Consider the following 18,518-nt stretch of genomic DNA (forward strand, 5'->3'; position numbering starts at 1 on the left):
AATGGTGGCTGTCATAAAAACTTGATGGATTTATTCAAACATAAATTAAACATTGAAGAACAGTAAAATTTATAATATGTTATTTGGTGCATATATTTAGCAAAATTCGCCTCTCTACAGTTTATTTTTCTATCTGACTAATGAGTTTATGGTCACAGAATATGCTTTCTGAGGTAAATGTGACGTTACGTGACATTGTATACAAGCCGTTATATTAACGTCTTTGTGAGGCTGAAACACTGATTGAGCAATTACATGAGACAGGATACAGCTTGTAAAGTTATACTCTTTCTTTTAACTTACCTTCGGATGTTTATTCATGTTTATTTCGTGCTGAAGCTGGTATTAATGTGAAGATGATCAGTTCACGTGCGCTATGCGCTACCGCATCTGTCTGTTGAACTGAGGCGCTACTGTGATCTCTCACTCCACATTAAACAGCGCCAAAACAGCATTTATTGTTTGAATACTGCAATACAATGGACAGAATTTGAAATCTGAGACTTTGTTTCATATTAAAAGTACCAAAGCACAATGCTTATTGCGATATATTGGATGGGAAGTGCCCTTTCAACGTTCCGTCCATTAACTGAAAACAGGCTAGACTAATTCTTAGGATTTAAGAATCGATACCGTTCCGTAAAAATGAGAATCGATTAATAGAGATATCGATATTTTTTTACCCAGCCCTAATACACGATATATATAAACCTGCTGAAATGTTTTGAAATCACTTGTACCCTACCGGATCGAAAAAAACAAAACAGTCTTTCACTCTGCCTGTGTCAATCTGAGTCTTGTTAAAGTTTTAAATCCCTGCCGCCAAGATGCTCCTCTGTCGGTCACGGATTATGGAAAGTGAAACTTAAATCTATAGGGGTGGTTGGATTTATATTATTTGTATGGATTTACAGCATTATTTTAATAGGCTGTATATTAACTTATTGGGAGAAAACCAGTAGTTCTATGTGAAGTCAGACATTTGAGCACCCCCATATAGCCAAAACGGCATAATCATAACATCCCGCTCCTCCTATTGAAGCATCGAATATTCGACTATTCGGGGGTAACCCCTAATACATATATTTCTTTTACTTTCTGCACAACACTTTATACATTGGATTGATTTTAATAACTGAAGTGTGTACCAAACAGACATTCCTATAAGAAAACTTGGTATTGGCAGATACTTAAAATTCAATGACCGGGATCAGGTGGGGGGGGGGCAAAAAAAAATCGTCACACCCCTATCCATTAATATAAAGTTATAAACAAATATGAATAAGTTCTCTGAAATTTAGTCAGCAGAGTTACAAAGTAGAGAACCTTCTTTACCTTCTTAAAAAGAACAACACCATCCTTGGCCACTTCAAACTTTGAAAAGACTGCATCATCTGAGATGATGCCAAAGGGGATGTCATCCACAGCCTCTGCGGTTTTAATGAAGGCCTTGGCATCTTCTGATTCAACATCAACTATAGGAGATGTTCTACATTTACATTTGGCACATTATTTTTTTTTTTCAAAGCACCTTGCACTGCATTTCAGGCATACATTTCATCGGTCCATGCATTCATTTGGAAATAAACACGTGACCTTGGTGTGCTAATCCCCAGTTCTACTTTTTGAGCTACAGAAAATGCGCTAATTAAAAACAAACAAAAAAAATTATATAAAGCTATTAAATACAGAGTAAACACAACTAAAGTGCTCCTTTCATGTATCCTCACCAATTTATGACCACTGGGCAGGACCGACATATTGTCAATGTGAATGACATGTCACAGTTTCAAAGGTAGTCTTAATTATTATGCTGTTTTTAAATGAGTGAGGAGCGAGCACCACAGCTTACAGCAGGAACTACTGATGTGACACGTCAACAATTACACTGTGGTTCGGCTTTTGATCAAGTCTGAGTTCTTATGACATCACCTGATACAGATGCCCTGATAGAGTCCTTCCATCGAGGACTCCAGATAAGACAAAGATTAAACATTCTGGAATTTTGTTTTCTGTAATCCCACAAGGAATCTGAAAAGTGGGTGTTACTTTTTTTTTTTAGACCTAAAGACATCTGAAAGTCATGGAACTTGCATTTGCTGAGGCAGGTCTGGTCTGCAGGAGTAAGACTGTAATAAACACAGCCATGGAGAGCAGCCTACAGCAACCAGACCACAGGCAACGTGAGGAACTGCACGTTGAAGGAAAGGGGGAGGAACCTTCTACAAACAGGCTGGAACTCAGGGCTTCCACGTACAGAATGACATGCATGTCTTCAGCAGTTAGCACTCACATTCATGGTATGCAGACCACTGACCTATCTAAACTGAATTATGGTTTACAGTATGAGATGGCATCAATACATCTCAGTTACACTTCAGCTATTCTAACCAAAACAAACCTGTTAGAACCGTTTGTGCACTTACTGATTTCCTTCGATCTGGTTTAAAAAAAAATCTTGTTAATGATTTTGAAATCATTTGACTTTTTAACAAAAGCATAAGTCAAAAGCTGAAGCCAGTCTAGTAGTCCATACACAAAGATGGACCATGGATATTATGTAGGAAAATTGTGGCTGATATCTCTCACCAGAATACTCCTTGGGCTTCTCCTTCTCTCCTCCCTTAAAGAACTTGATGGTGGGATATCCACGAACACCAAACTCCTGAGCGAGTTCAGATTCCTCTGTTGCATCCACCTTTGCTAGTTTGATGTCTGAGCCTTCAGCTTTCAGCATACCAGCTGCTTTGGCATATTCGGGGGCCAGGGCCTTGCAGTGCCCACACCATGGTGCATCTGCAATTAGCAAAAAATGGTTAAATTCAATAAAACTGACATTTACTGTCACTGCATGTTAGTGATTTTACATTCATTACTCACAAACCACATTAGCAGTAATTTGTCTGAATGACTGTGTTAGTGGTACACATGAATAAAAAGAATGTATGTTTATTCTAGTGTTCAAACCCAGTAAAACTGGATAAACTAAATAAGTAGGCCAAACTTATTACTCTAATCTTTCTCAACACGTCATATCTCACAACATGGCATGTTATTAAAGTCAAGACCAAAGTTCAGTGGTTATAGAAAATACACATCAAATACTCCTTCACTCTTTTATCAAATAAAACACTAATGAAAGACTGTACAGTTTACACTTTCATTACATTGTTCACATGAAAAGTGTTTTTAAATACCAAATTCAATGTTGAACAAATGTTATTTTTCTGATGTACACGTCAACCTAGCCCGGGGCCGCTGGAAAGTCCGGCCCATAATACTCGCCGTCATGCCTCGCATTATGACGAAACACTCGTGGAGGCTAGTGATTGGGCAACTCGAGAGTCTATCACGTCACAGTATCAGGATATACTTTGAGAGTGCCCAATGAATTTAGCCCGGTAAAGCGCAGCTAAACAAACCTAGGAGCCCGGTTACACACAAGTTTGAGAAGACTTTTCAGGTTGTAAACTCATTCATGCTTGCCCATAACATACTGCATCTCATTTGCATGAAGTGGCGAAACCGAAAAACAAAGCAGTAGGAAATCGAAAGTAGAAAAACAAGTGAAAGTGCAAATCAATGCATTTATTATTTTCAACACGAAAGGAACTCCGAGCTACTGATCCAAGGCTGCTGAATCTCCCTGAATACGTACTTACGAATCTACCGACTTGAATCGAATGCATTATTCGTAAAGGGATTCAACGTACTTTTGCCTTGTTAAAATAGAAAGTTTTGTGGCGAGTGGCAAAGACGTCTTCAAATCATTAACGTTACATTAGAACCACTTCTCTGAACGCTTTCAAAATTTCGTTCTTACATTACGGTTTAATATTATGATTAAGATTTGGTTAGCACACGTCTGTTACTTGAGTTATGATTGCAAGAGATTAAGTAACGTTACTGCTGCAGCAAATCAAGACTAAGAATAAAAAAACAATTCCCATTTCACTGAGAGTTGGTTTCGTTTTGCATTTTCCTCATGCACAAGCTATCGACATGAACACAGCAACGACAATTCAAACAAAGTTGGCGACTACTTACAAAACTCAACAAGGATATTTGGGTAAGTTTTGAGCGCCTCCTCGAAGTTACTTTTCTTCAGTACGAGCACGTCCTCCTCCTCAGCGATATCAGCCGCGCTCACAGCGGCCAGTGCGCACACAATCAACAACTTCAGCATCTCGGATCACCTCCAAACGTGCCAGCTATTTATAATACCGTGATGGAAACCGGGGAGATTGTTAGCGCGGCGGGTCTTCTTTCACCCTTTAACAGTCTGAAGTGTCGCTTGAATTTGGTGTCTGCCGCTAATAACGTGGCAATGTGTGCAGGAAAAAGAGAGGACAGCGCTGCTGCGCATGCGCATTTATTAGGCCGAACGCAGTTCGTGTTGAATTGTGAGTGGACCGCGCGTCTCCTAGCACCTGGAAGTGAATCTGCCAGTCTTGAATACGAATTCACAATTCTTTTCTGTTGTTATTATCAAGAATTGCTATGACCCCACTTTGTATAGCTAACTTTACTACAATGACAATAACACAATATTATGCATGAAAGCTGACTGTTTTTTTTCAAAAGGTTTTCTCCTCTAGAGAAACATTCTCAAAATTACAGAGTGAATATCAGTAAACTGTATGGGGAGATCTTGTTGGTTGAGAAATGTTAGTAACAGGATCTAACACTAGCTCTATTTGGTTAACAAAGAATCGTCAGCTAAGAAAAACAAATGCTGCTTTGTTTAATTTACAGGGCAATAAGAAAAACATTTAATGTAGCATTGCATACTTGTGTCAGATGTAGTGTTTTGTTAAATTAAGATGTCCAAATGTTGCTTCCATTAACATTGTAGTTCCTGATTCAGTTAGCATGCCATCATAATAAAAACATCAAAATCAGTAAATGGACAAGTCAGGTGAAACTTAATGCAGAGACGAAGGAACTGATCATCTCTCACTACACTCTCGCTTGCTAAATATAAACACTCATAGCGGAGGCATAGAAACACTGTTAAGCTGTAATTGTTCTCTAATCAGCTCAATGGTGGCACATATGGGTACTGGGAGATGGCAAATTATTTTTCTTTTTATCAAGGATAAAAATACAGTTGTTGCCATGTCAACTCCATGTCAACATTTTCAAACTCACCTTGAGAACAGAGATTCTGCATATAGATTCATATAATATCTGACATTAAACTGAGGTGTAAGGATTTAAAGTAGGCCTTTGCAAGTACATTTATTAGTGATAACACTATCAAAGTATATACTGTTGTCAATTAATGAAAAGTATTTCATAACATTGTAAGACAATGTTGAAAGAAATCTAATTTATTATTTAGGAACATTTAAACAATGGACATACATATCACATAAAATTAGCATTGATCTGAAAAGATAGTGACACATTACAGCACATGTATGACTTAATAACTTTATTAACATCGGTCTAATGTGGAAAACCAAGGGTATGACCTTTTTAAGAAGAAACAAACAGATGTCTTGTGTTTATGGATAGGGTGTGAATACTGCTTTCCACTCAGTTATAATCAAAACATTTAGGCTATAAAGGCAAAAAAATAATTAAAATAATTTACATAAAGCTTTAATTTTTACACTACACATTATACTGAACAACAATCAATTTGTGGGTCAATAACCAGCCAATTGTGTGAATAATCGCTTTTCTCCGCTAGATGGCACAAGTGAACTATGTGCAGATGCCACACATAAACAGCACAAACAATCCCTCTACTGGACAATGACGAGAATACAGTGTCAATGCTAGGATTAAAACGTAATTTCAATACGTAACGTAAGTGAAGTATTCGTATAAAATATAAATTCGTATAAAGAATTTCATTCCTGATTTCTGTTGTGGCTTATTTATGAAACATGGTTTAGTATTGTTTTCACATATTGCCTTGCAGTTACTTGTAATACAGTTGCATAATTTGAGATTATACTGCCAAGAAAAATGAATTGGTCCACACACTTTAACTGATTTTTTTCCCTTCAAATGATAGGGCTGGAAAAATGAGCCTCAGAAAAATTGTTGATTAGTCTTGACTTCCTGTTTCACTGGGCTATAAATATGAGGTGACACACAGGCTAATTTCTATAGTTTTTCCTCACTATGGGAAAGACCTGAAAAAACAACGATTTGTGAAAAAAAGGGTTTTCAGCTCACAAATCAATAAGATTTAATGGAAATGGCAATGAGATAATTATTTGATGGTCGGAACACTCATTTGCACTAATTTGTTTGGGAAGGTTTTCACAAACAAACTAAAAAAATAAATAAAATAAGCAAGCATAATTTGCAAAAGTATTTTAAAACCACAAACAGAAAACACAGTTCAGTTTCCTCAAAACTGGTTTCCCTGAAATGAAAGATGATAGTCCAGGACCAGATGTTTTTTTCTGTTGTTATTACCAAGAATTGCTATGACCCCACAATGAAAATAATACAATATTATGCATGAAAGCTGGCTGTTTTTCAAAAGGTTTTCTCCTCTAGAGAAGCATTCACAAATTTACAGTGAATATCAGTAAACTGTACGGGTGGATCTTGTTGTTTGAGAAGTATTAGTAACAGGAACTAACACTAGCTCTGTTTGGTTAACAAAGAATAGTCAGCTAAGGAAAACAGATGAGACCAAAATGCTACTTTTTTTGGTATAGACAGAAAGTCAGCCAATATAGAAAAGTTCCTTATCCCCACTGTGGAGTATGATTTTGGATCTTTAATGCTGTGAGGCTAATTATTTTCCAAAGGCCCTGGACAACTTATTAGGATGCATGTTATCATAACCTCCAGATTTTAAATCAACACCTCAGTGACACAGCAAGCGTTAACTGGACTCTGGTTGGCTCCTTCAATAGGACAATGATCCACACCTCAAAATCAACACAAAAATGATTCACTGCCCATTGTACATAGCAGTCCCTTGACCCAAACTTCAAAGAAAACCTGTGTAATAAGCTGTTAAAGAAAGTCCACAAGGACCTCTGAAACTGGAGGATCTGGAGAGATTTCTGTATGGAGGAATGGTCTCACATTTATTGACAGATGTTCATCCACCTTATTACACATTATAGGAGAAATCTTGGCAAAGAAATATTTTTACTGAATTATTTAACTTTAATTTAATTACTTTAATTACTAATTAAAGATTACATTTTGTGAATGCATTGAATGAATGACCAAGTGGATAATCACCAAAGACACATTTCCATGTTTCTCCTATTATACCAAGGGTGCCAATATTTGTGAAGTTTACTGTATGTACACTTAGTGTTGTCAGGCTGGATGAGCTAAGGGTGGGACTGGTATTCACTAGCCATTATCATCTTTTCCCAGTGGAACCCAAAGGGAAATTCTTTGTTTTGGTTTCCTTTAGCTAATGCTAAAAGTTAGATTATTTTTGTCAGTAGATGAAAGCATTTTGACCGAAGATAAAGGCATGACTTTATCTCTTATGTGAGCTGATATCCAACTAACTGCTGTAGCAGTTTGCATCACATCATTCAATGCAGCGTACACAGGGTACAAAAAGACAACTGATCCGTAATTTCAACTTCATAGACAGAAAAGTTATTGAGGTTTTAAAGTTACAATATATTTAACACAGAGAGAAAGTCAAATAAATCATTTCACTTTATTAAAAATGCAACCTTGTGAAAAGCATGTGGTTTTTAGTACCGACTATACACACAATAGTATAGCACTGTAACAAATAGGACAAACAATCAATCATACGAGGAAAGGGAAATAAATGATTAAATCACATTTTTTTGTTGTTGTTTTTTTAAAAGAGAATGTTGGTGGAGGACACAGAAGATTGATGGCACATAGGCCACAGTAGTCCAGAGGGAGGTGAGGGATGCTGACTGACTTCTATCAGTCCACTGGTTCAGGAAGATCATGGTTGAGTTCAGCATATTCTAACAGGCCTTGCTACAAAAATACAAGCACAAAATGAACTGATGAGATGTATTGTCCTCATTTTCAGAAATCATATTTAATGAAAATCTGTTTATGTTAGTAACATCCTCAAAAAGGAAATGAAAGGTGTCCCATACTCGGAATTTGTGCTCTGCATTTCACCCATCCAAGTGCACACAAAGCAGTGAATAGTGAACAAACCCACATGGTGAACACACACCCGGAGCAGTGGGCAGCCATTCTTGCCCCCCCACAACACACACGACTGCCCCAGAGGAAAGGGAAACATTTCTCTCAAAGGTTACATTTCTCTCTTGTCATTCTTAACATGCTAAACTCAGTTGGAAATCCACATACTCTATCAGAGATGTACACATAATGAGGAAGAGGTGAAAAACCCAGAAGGGAAAATTGGGTTGATGTCAGTTTCAATGTTTTACACTCATCTGAGTTATTCTGTCTCATAATTTTGCTGTACTTCTGTCTTCCTTTCCTCTGGCCTTTCACAGAGTTTATGAAGTCACTGTGTGACTGCTCTCTGTAAATTCTGGCCCTCTGTTCAAGAGGAAACCACGGCCCTGCTATTTGTTCCCATTTGGAAAGTCTGACTGGTGCTTCCTGCTTCACTTACTGTAGACAGAGTTTACAAAACACACACATTCAGTCCTCCATGTGAGTATGTTACATCATCCCACATGACATAGGGATACTGAAGAAAAATAAGATCACATTTAGAGTTCTCTGGTCAGGTGCAGTGATGTGCTGCATCACACACGTAAAATATTACTCATGAAATTAACTTGTTAACAAGTCTCAGATTGCCCTTTGTTAATGAACAAGATGCATGCTTTGATTTAGATTTTAAGTAATTTGCTTAAAAAAGTAAATAAAAGCTGATGAGTTGCATGTCTTCACTGTTCAGATATTTGTATAAAAAAAATGAAGGTAATGAAAAAAATGTGTGAATTTCACTGCAGTAGATAACAAAACAAACCATGTTATACAAACAAATTATGCTGGACCTGGGGTATTTAATCATTTTTAATGTAAGCCATGTCAAACATTAAAAACATAGTTTAACATTATACTTTATTAACTTTTGAAACACACTGGGACACAGGCGATCTCTTAATTATTTCAAAGGTCAGGCAGCAGGATGGAAAGAATGCTTATAAGGTCATAAGAAGTGAGAGAATTAAGGTAACTTACATGGTTAACATGTTCAACAGCCCCTGTACAAACAGTATGAATTAGAAAAAGACATAAATTACAACACAACCCACTGCTCTGTGTGTTTGCATTACATAATGTCATTGGAACTTTTTGTGTGTAAATGTATTTGCTCCTTTTTGCAATGTTGTTTGTACCTTGAGTGGTCTGAAGCTCACTGTACACAGTATCTGTGCCTTTCTTCAGAGGAACTATAGTACACACAAAAAAAAAAAAAAAAAATGTTTAGGATATATCTTAAAAAAGGAAAGAAGAAAGAGGTAGTATAAATAATAATTGTTTTGAAATGCACACTGTAATTCTAGATAATGTAAGTAAGAAGCTATTGGAGTTAGCAGGAACCTAATTAGTCTGGCTTTTCCTGTTTATAAGATGTCTCTAGAAAGTAACCACTGTAATTAAAATCAAGGGCTCTTGATAATTTGGATGGTTAGACCCCACCCAGGAAGCGGTTTTTCTCTAATCAGCTCATGCATGCCAGGGAATCATAATGTTCCTATTCAAAAGGCAAGAGGAGTGAGAGGAGAAAGAAAAGAGATGGATATAGTTTTAAAACGTTGAACTTACGCCGTGTAGGATCTACAGGTTGAGGATGAACCACCTCTGTATACTCTACATCACCTTCATTTGTGGACCCTAGGCTGTCCTGGTCAGCAACATCTGGTGAAAAAACAAACATCAATACAAAGATACAAAATGAAATAGGTTAGAATCATTTCAGGTAGGCCTGTATGTTGGAGGTAAATACTAGTAGCTTGGGGAATGCATGGAAATCAGTATGATTTCAGTATGAAGTGTTGACTCACCTGGAGGTCTTTCACTCCAAACACTCTCTTTGTTATGCACCACCACTGAAACACACAGCAAAAATAGTGCATCAGCCATGGCCATTTACATGCCACTGATCTCAAGTGAAATCAAATTAGCTGAAGTACACACACACATATATATATATAAACAAAACAAATAAGTTCAGAAATTAAGTTATGTAATAAAATGGAACGACACAGGGAAAAAGTACTGAACACATGAAGAAAGGGAGGTGCAAAAAGGCATGGAAAGCCAAGACACCAGCTGAAATCTATCAGTAATTAGAAAACAATCCTGCCCCTAGACAGTGGAAATTAATATTAGCTGGTTCAGTCCCAACACCTACAGTACCAGGATGATGAAGATGAAACAAAGGTGGACATTTCAGCAAGACAATGATCCCAAACACAGCCAAGGAAACTCTCGATTGGTTTCAGAGAAAGAAAACAAAGCTGCTAGAATGGCCCAGTCAATCACCTGACTTGAATCCAATAGAAAATAAGAACTAAAGATCAGAGTTCATAGAAGAGGCCCACAGAACCTTCAAGATTTGAAGACTGAGTGGAAGAATGGGACAAAATCACACCTGAGCAATGTATGTGACTAGTTTCTCCATACAGGAGGCGTCTTGAAGCTGTCATTACCGACAAAGGCTTTTGTACAAAGTAGTAAATAAATTTCAGTAGTTCAACACTTTTCCCCTGTATCATTGCATTTTATTACACATAACTTAATTTCTGAATTTATTTGTTTTGTTTTATTTGTATGTATGGATTACTTGGGTTGGTACCGACATCTGGTGAAAATTTTATGTCAACAGCACCTTTAGAAATATATTTACTGAGAATAAAGGTGACGTGTTCAATACTTATTTCACCCGCTGTATATATATACCAAATCTATCAATTCAAATTTCAGCATGTTGTATGTGTTAGGATTAATCCGCAATCAATGATTAATCAGTCAATTCCCTAAACTAAGCAAAACAGCTTTTGTATATATGCCTTGTTTTCAATTTAGCTACAATCACTGTATCTCCTGAACCTGTGACCTGCTTTTAGAGACATTGCATCTGAAGTAAACTGTTTGGTCTGGACTCTGGTGACACTGTACTACCAGACAAATACAAAAACAAAAAACTGTTCATAAAATAAATATATATATATATATATATATGCAAAGTCAACATTGCCGCTTCAAAATTTTCAAAATATTTAAACCAAAGGAGGTGAATCTTAATAACTAAATTTTAAACGAAGGTTAAAGGTCAGAAAGGTCAGAATGATACCTGGTTTATATGACACCTAGTTAATTCAAATATGTTAAAAGCGACAGAATGTTCAGAATGTTGATGATAATCTTAATATGTTAAGGAATAAATTCCAAATGAGGTAATTCCAAATAAAGAATTTTATTAGATTTTAAGTGCCTACCAAATCTTGTTTCATGTACCAAATACATACACACATTTTTATAGAATATTTAACAGTAAATAAAGCATTAAAACAGATCCTTTTAGAGTAAAATTAAACAAACAACATCAATTAATAAACAAACATATGATGATGGAATCAAAAACACATACTGTATGCAAGCAAAGCAATGAAATTAAAGAAAAAGCACATGGTGAACAGATGATTCAGATGCTGTTAAGATGAATAATGAGCCAAACTGCTGTGATATGGGAGATATGGGAACAATTTTTCAAAAATTCAATCATGTTACCAATCCACAGTTTAATTCCCCTTTTCCTTGTTTAAAATGGAATGATCTGAAAAACTAAAAAGATCTGAGGTGGTTCTAAAAAGCCTTTTTTAATTTAGAAAAGCTTTAATAAATGTTGCCTCCAGTTTCATAATCTTAGAAATTGCTTTGTCTTATGGTTTTCATAACTTCCTGAAAATCTTGGACCCTTCACTACACTATTCACAGGATTCTTTAGTTGTTCCCATTAATTGTGGTGATCTCATGTCCCATAGGTCACCTTCCCCGTCAAGGCATCAAAGTGTAGCTCTGCGCCTGGAATTAGACAGTGAATTTGCCAGTGTCACACAGCGTCTTAATACAGTAACGTTTAGTTGCAACTGGTGACTAAATATCATGATCATAGATTAAGTGATGTAAACATAGATGGCAAAGTCTGAATACTCCTGGTCTGTCATCTTGACTCATGAACAGGATGTGTGTGCGTGTTTGGCAAAACAGCGAATGTGAGGGGGACACTTTGTAAGTATGTGGACACTTCAACATGAAGTCATCTTAATCTGTTCCACACAGTAGAAAGTTGCTCCACCATTGACTTAAGATGAGCTCCCTCATCCTAATTAGAATTGGTTTATTGGGTAGATATGACAAACACACTTTGGGGTACAGTGCAGTGTTTGGCATGTCCCAAAACTACAGAATGAACTTCCATCCACAAGACCGACACTTTTCAGAAACTCCTGCAGGTGTCTGATCATACAAGGACTCAATATGAAATAGTTCTATACATACAGTGCTGCTTGAAAGTTTGTGAACCCTTTAGAAATGTAAAAAAATATTTCTGCATAAATATGACCCAAAACATAATTAGATTTTCACACAAATCCTGAAAGTAGACAAAGAGAAGCCAATCAAACAAATGAGACAAAAATATATACTTTGTCATTTATTTATTGAGAAAAATGATCTGGTGTTAAATATTTGTCAGTGGCAAAAGTATGTGTATCTTCGCTTTCAGTATCTGGTTTGACCCCCTTTTGCAGCAATAATTGCAAGTAACGTTTCTTGTAACTGCTGATCAGTCCTGCACAACGGCTTGCAGGAATTTTAGCCCATTCCTCAGTACAGAACCACTTCAACTCTGTGATGTTGGTGGGTTTTCTCCTATGAACTGCTTGCTTCAGGTACTTCCACAAAATTTCAATTGGATTAAGGTCCGGAATTTGACTCAGTCATTTCAAAACATTAACTTTGTTCTTCTTTAACCATTCTTTGGTAGAAAGACTTGTGTGCTTGGGGTTGTTGTTTTGCTGCATGACCCACTTTCTCTTGAGATTCAGTTCTCGGACAGATGCCCTGATATTTTCCTTCAGAATTTGCTGGTATAATTCAGAATTCATTGTTCCATCAATGATGGAAAGCCATCCTGGACCAGATGCAGCAAAACAGGCCCAAACCATGATACTACTACCACCATGTTTCACAGATGGCATAAGGTTCTTGTGCTGGAATGCAGTGTTTCCTTTCTCCAAACATAACACCGCTCATTTAAACCAAAATGTTCTATTTTGGTCTCATCCATCCACAAAACATTTCTCCAGTATTCCTCTGGCTTGTCCACATGATCTTTAGCAAACTGCAGATGGGCAGCAATGTTCTTTTTGGAGAGCAGTGTCAACAGCACCTTTAGAAATATATTTACTGAGAATAAAGGTGACGTGTTCAATACTTATTTCACCCGCTGTATATATATACCAAATCTATCAATTCAAATTTCAGCATGTTGTATGTGTTAGGATTAATCCGCAATCAATGATTAATCAGTCAATTCCCTAAACTAAGCAAAACAGCTTTTGTATATATGCCTTGTTTTCAATTTAGCTACAATCACTGTATCTCCTGAACCTGTGACCTGCTTTTAGAGACATTGCATCTGAAGTAAACTGTTTGGTCTGGACTCTGGTGACACTGTACTACCAGACAAATACAAAAACAAAAAACTGTTCATAAAATAAATATATATATATATATATATGCAAAGTCAACATTGCCGCTTCAAAATTTTCAAAATATTTAAACCAAAGGAGGTGAATCTTAATAACTAAATTTTAAACGAAGGTTAAAGGTCAGAAATAAATAAATGATACCTGGTTTATATGACACCTAGTTAATTCAAATATGTTAAAAGCGACAGAATGTTGAAAGAGTTTTTGATAATCTTAATATGTTAAGGAATAAATTCCAAATGAGGTAATTCCAAATAAAGAATTTTATTAGATTTTAAGTGCCTACCAAATCTTGTTTCATGTACCAAATACATACACACATTTTTATAGAATATTTAACAGTAAATAAAGCATTAAAACAGATCCTTTTAGAGTAAAATTAAACAAACAACATCAATTAATAAACAAACATATGATGATGGAATCAAAAACACATACTGTATGCAAGCAAAGCAATGAAATTAAAGAAAAAGCACATGGTGAACAGATGATTCAGATGCTGTTAAGATGAATAATGAGCCAAACTGCTGTGATATGGGAGATATGGGAACAATTTTTCAAAAATTCAATCATGTTACCAATCCACAGTTTAATTCCCCTTTTCCTTGTTTAAAATGGAATGATCTGAAAAACTAAAAAGATCTGAGGTGGTTCTAAAAAGCCTTTTTTAATTTAGAAAAGCTTTAATAAATGTTGCCTCCAGTTTCATAATCTTAGAAATTGCTTTGTCTTATGGTTTTCATAACTTCCTGAAAATCTTGGACCCTTCACTACACTATTCACAGGATTCTTTAGTTGTTCCCATTAATTGTGGTGATCTCATGTCCCATAGGTCACCTTCCCCGTCAAGGCATCAAAGTGTAGCTCTGCGCCTGGAATTAGACAGTGAATTTGCCAGTGTCACACAGCGTCTTAATACAGTAACGTTTAGTTGCAACTGGTGACTAAATATCATGATCATAGATTAAGTGATGTAAACATAGATGGCAAAGTCTGAATACTCCTGGTCTGTCATCTTGACTCATGAACAGGATGTGTGTGCGTGTTTGGCAAAACAGCGAATGTGAGGGGGACACTTTGTAAGTATGTGGACACTTCAACATGAAGTCATCTTAATCTGTTCCACACAGTAGAAAGTTGCTCCACCATTGACTTAAGATGAGCTCCCTCATCCTAATTAGAATTGGTTTATTGGGTAGATATGACAAACACACTTTGGGGTACAGTGCAGTGTTTGGCATGTCCCAAAACTACAGAATGAACTTCCATCCACAAGACCGACACTTTTCAGAAACTCCTGCAGGTGTCTGATCATACAAGGACTCAATATGAAATAGTTCTATACATACAGTGCTGCTTGAAAGTTTGTGAACCCTTTAGAAATGTAAAAAAATATTTCTGCATAAATATGACCCAAAACATAATTAGATTTTCACACAAATCCTGAAAGTAGACAAAGAGAAGCCAATCAAACAAATGAGACAAAAATATATACTTTGTCATTTATTTATTGAGAAAAATGATCTGGTGTTAAATATTTGTCAGTGGCAAAAGTATGTGTATCTTCGCTTTCAGTATCTGGTTTGACCCCCTTTTGCAGCAATAATTGCAAGTAACGTTTCTTGTAACTGCTGATCAGTCCTGCACAACGGCTTGCAGGAATTTTAGCCCATTCCTCAGTACAGAACCACTTCAACTCTGTGATGTTGGTGGGTTTTCTCCTATGAACTGCTTGCTTCAGGTACTTCCACAAAATTTCAATTGGATTAAGGTCCGGAATTTGACTCAGTCATTTCAAAACATTAACTTTGTTCTTCTTTAACCATTCTTTGGTAGAAAGATATATATATATGCAAAGTCAACATTGCCGCTTCAAAATTTTCAAAATATTTAAACCAAAGGAGGTGAATCTTAATAACTAAATTTTAAACGAAGGTTAAAGGTCAGAAATAAATAAATGATACCTGGTTTATATGACACCTAGTTAATTCAAATATGTTAAAAGCGACAGAATGTTGAAAGAGTTTTTGATAATCTTAATATGTTAAGGAATAAATTCCAAATGAGGTAATTCCAAATAAAGAATTTTATTAGATTTTAAGTGCCTACCAAATCTTGTTTCATGTACCAAATACATACACACATTTTTATAGAATATTTAACAGTAAATAAAGCATTAAAACAGATCCTTTTAGAGTAAAATTAAACAAACAACATCAATTAATAAACAAACATATGATGATGGAATCAAAAACACATACTGTATGCAAGCAAAGCAATGAAATTAAAGAAAAAGCACATGGTGAACAGATGATTCAGATGCTGTTAAGATGAATAATGAGCCAAACTGCTGTGATATGGGAGATATGGGAACAATTTTTCAAAAATTCAATCATGTTACCAATCCACAGTTTAATTCCCCTTTTCCTTGTTTAAAATGGAATGATCTGAAAAACTAAAAAGATCTGAGGTGGTTCTAAAAAGCCTTTTTTAATTTAGAAAAGCTTTAATAAATGTTGCCTCCAGTTTCATAATCTTAGAAATTGCTTTGTCTTATGGTTTTCATAACTTCCTGAAAATCTTGGACCCTTCACTACACTATTCACAGGATTCTTTAGTTGTTCCCATTAATTGTGGTGATCTCATGTCCCATAGGTCACCTTCCCCGTCAAGGCATCAAAGTGTAGCTCTGCGCCTGGAATTAGACAGTGAATTTGCCAGTGTCACACAGCGTCTTAATACAGTAACGTTTAGTTGCAACTGGTGACTAAATATCATGATCATAGATTAAGTGATGTAAACATAGATGGCAAAGTCTGAATACTCCTGGTCTGTCATCTTGACTCATGAACAGGATGTGTGTGCGTGTTTGGCAAAACAGCGAATGTGAGGGGGACACTTTGTAAGTATGTGGACACTTCAACATGAAGTCATCTTAATCTGTTCCACACAGTAGAAAGTTGCTCCACCATTGACTTAAGATGAGCTCCCTCATCCTAATTAGAATTGGTTTATTGGGTAGATATGACAAACACACTTTGGGGTACAGTGCAGTGTTTGGCATGTCCCAAAACTACAGAATGAACTTCCATCCACAAGACCGACACTTTTCAGAAACTCCTGCAGGTGTCTGATCATACAAGGACTCAATATGAAATAGTTCTATACATACAGTGCTGCTTGAAAGTTTGTGAACCCTTTAGAAATTTAAAAAAATATTTCTGCATAAATATGACCCAAAACATAATTAGATTTTCACACAAATCCTGAAAGTAGACAAAGAGAAGCCAATCAAACAAATGAGACAAAAATATATACTTTGTCATTTATTTATTGAGAAAAATGATCTGGTGTTAAATATTTGTCAGTGGCAAAAGTATGTGTATCTTCGCTTTCAGTATCTGGTTTGACCCCCTTTTGCAGCAATAATTGCAAGTAACGTTTCTTGTAACTGCTGATCAGTCCTGCACAACGGCTTGCAGGAATTTTAGCCCATTCCTCCGTACAGAACCACTTCAACTCTGTGATGTTGGTGGGTTTTCTCCTATGAACTGCTTGCTTCAGGTACTTCCACAAAATTTCAATTGGATTAAGGTCCGGAATTTGACTCAGTCATTTCAAAACATTAACTTTGTTCTTCTTTAACCATTCTTTGGTAGAAAGACTTGTGTGCTTGGGGTTGTTGTTTTGCTGCATGACCCACTTTCTCTTGAGATTCAGTTCTCGGACAGATGCCCTGATATTTTCCTTCAGAATTTGCTGGTATAATTCAGAATTCATTGTTCCATCAATGATGGCAAGCCATCCTGGACCAGATGCAGCAAAACAGGCCCAAACCATGATACTACTACCACCATGTTTCACAGATGGCATAAGGTTCTTGTGCTGGAATGCAGTGTTTCCTTTCTCCAAACATAACACCGCTCATTTAAACCAAAATGTTCTATTATGGTCTCATCCATCCACAAAACATTTCTCCAGTATTCCTCTGGCTTGTCCACATGATCTTTAGCAAACTGCAGACTGGCAGCAATGTTCTTTTTGGAGAGCAGGGGCTTTCTTCTTGTGACTCTGCCATGGACACCATGGTTGTTCTGTGTTCTCCTGATGATGGGCTCATAAACATTAACATTAGCCAATGTGAGAAAGGCCTTTAGTTGCTTAGAAGTTAGCCTGCAGTCCTTTGAAACCTAGTGGACCATTACACGTCTTGCTTTTAGAGTGTTCTTTGTTGGTGGACCACTCCTGGGGAGGGTAACAGTGGTCTTGAATTTGCTCCATTTGTACGCAATCTGTCTGACTGTGGATTTGTGGAGTCCAAACTCTTTAGAGATGGCCAAACCTTTTCTAGCCTGATGAGCAACACCAACTCTTTTTCCGAGGTCCTCAGAGATCTCATTTGTTCGTGCCATGATACACTTCCACAAACATGACCAAACTTTGATAGATCCCTGTTCTTTAAATAAAACAAGGCACACACTGACACCTGATAGTCATCTCACCGATTGAAAACAAGTCTGAAAAACAGATGGACTCTAATTTCACCTTCAAATTAACTGCCAATCCTAGAGAAGCGCTAAACACTCATGCAGTGTGTGTTTCATTCACACTCGTAGCTGGAGGGCGCTCTCGCGCAGAAAGTCGTACGAGGAAATGGCCAAAAGCGTCCAGCTATCGCTGTATGAAAACAGTTTTTTTTCACAGAAAAACAGAAACGTTTGGAAACATGAAGACATTAAAGGTACGATTGCGACAATACACAATATATGGTTTATTTGTGTTTGTCAAGTCATCTCCAGGTAATAAATAAAGTATATG

The 18,518-nt window shown here is 36.5% G+C and overlaps 2 protein-coding genes across 4 annotated transcripts in view; both read right to left on the bottom strand.

Annotated features, from left to right (window-relative positions):
- The window catches only part of LOC107669525 (protein disulfide-isomerase), a 40,247-nt gene extending 35,872 nt beyond the window's left edge, over positions 1 to 4,375 (bottom strand). The window contains exons 1-3 of the mRNA XM_016461795.1: positions 4,048 to 4,375; positions 2,590 to 2,796; positions 1,336 to 1,475 (exon numbers count right to left, since the gene is read on the bottom strand). Coding sequence (XP_016317281.1) covers positions 1,336 to 1,475; positions 2,590 to 2,796; positions 4,048 to 4,186 — 486 coding nt within the window. The 5' untranslated portion in view covers positions 4,187 to 4,375. The remainder of the gene's footprint in view (positions 1 to 1,335; positions 1,476 to 2,589; positions 2,797 to 4,047) is intronic.
- Positions 4,376 to 7,680: 3,305 nt separating this feature from the next.
- pecam1b (platelet and endothelial cell adhesion molecule 1b) overlaps positions 7,681 to 18,518 on the bottom strand; it is a 16,931-nt gene continuing 6,093 nt past the window's right edge. For 2 of the 3 annotated variants that reach the window (XM_016461827.1, XM_016461826.1), the window contains one exon: positions 15,970 to 16,395. In XM_016461827.1, the coding sequence (XP_016317313.1) occupies positions 16,377 to 16,395 (19 nt within the window). In that variant the 3' untranslated portion in view covers positions 15,970 to 16,376. Of the gene's footprint in view, positions 7,963 to 9,159; positions 9,183 to 9,317; positions 9,372 to 9,747; positions 9,841 to 9,986; positions 10,032 to 15,969; positions 16,396 to 18,518 lie in introns of those variants that run through there. The other variant, XM_016461825.1, reaches the window with a different exon arrangement.

Source organism: Sinocyclocheilus anshuiensis, unplaced genomic scaffold (assembly GCF_001515605.1).
Source record: "Sinocyclocheilus anshuiensis isolate Anshui unplaced genomic scaffold, SAMN03320099.WGS_v1.1 scaffold612, whole genome shotgun sequence".
Lineage (NCBI taxonomy): Eukaryota > Metazoa > Chordata > Actinopteri > Cypriniformes > Cyprinidae > Sinocyclocheilus > Sinocyclocheilus anshuiensis.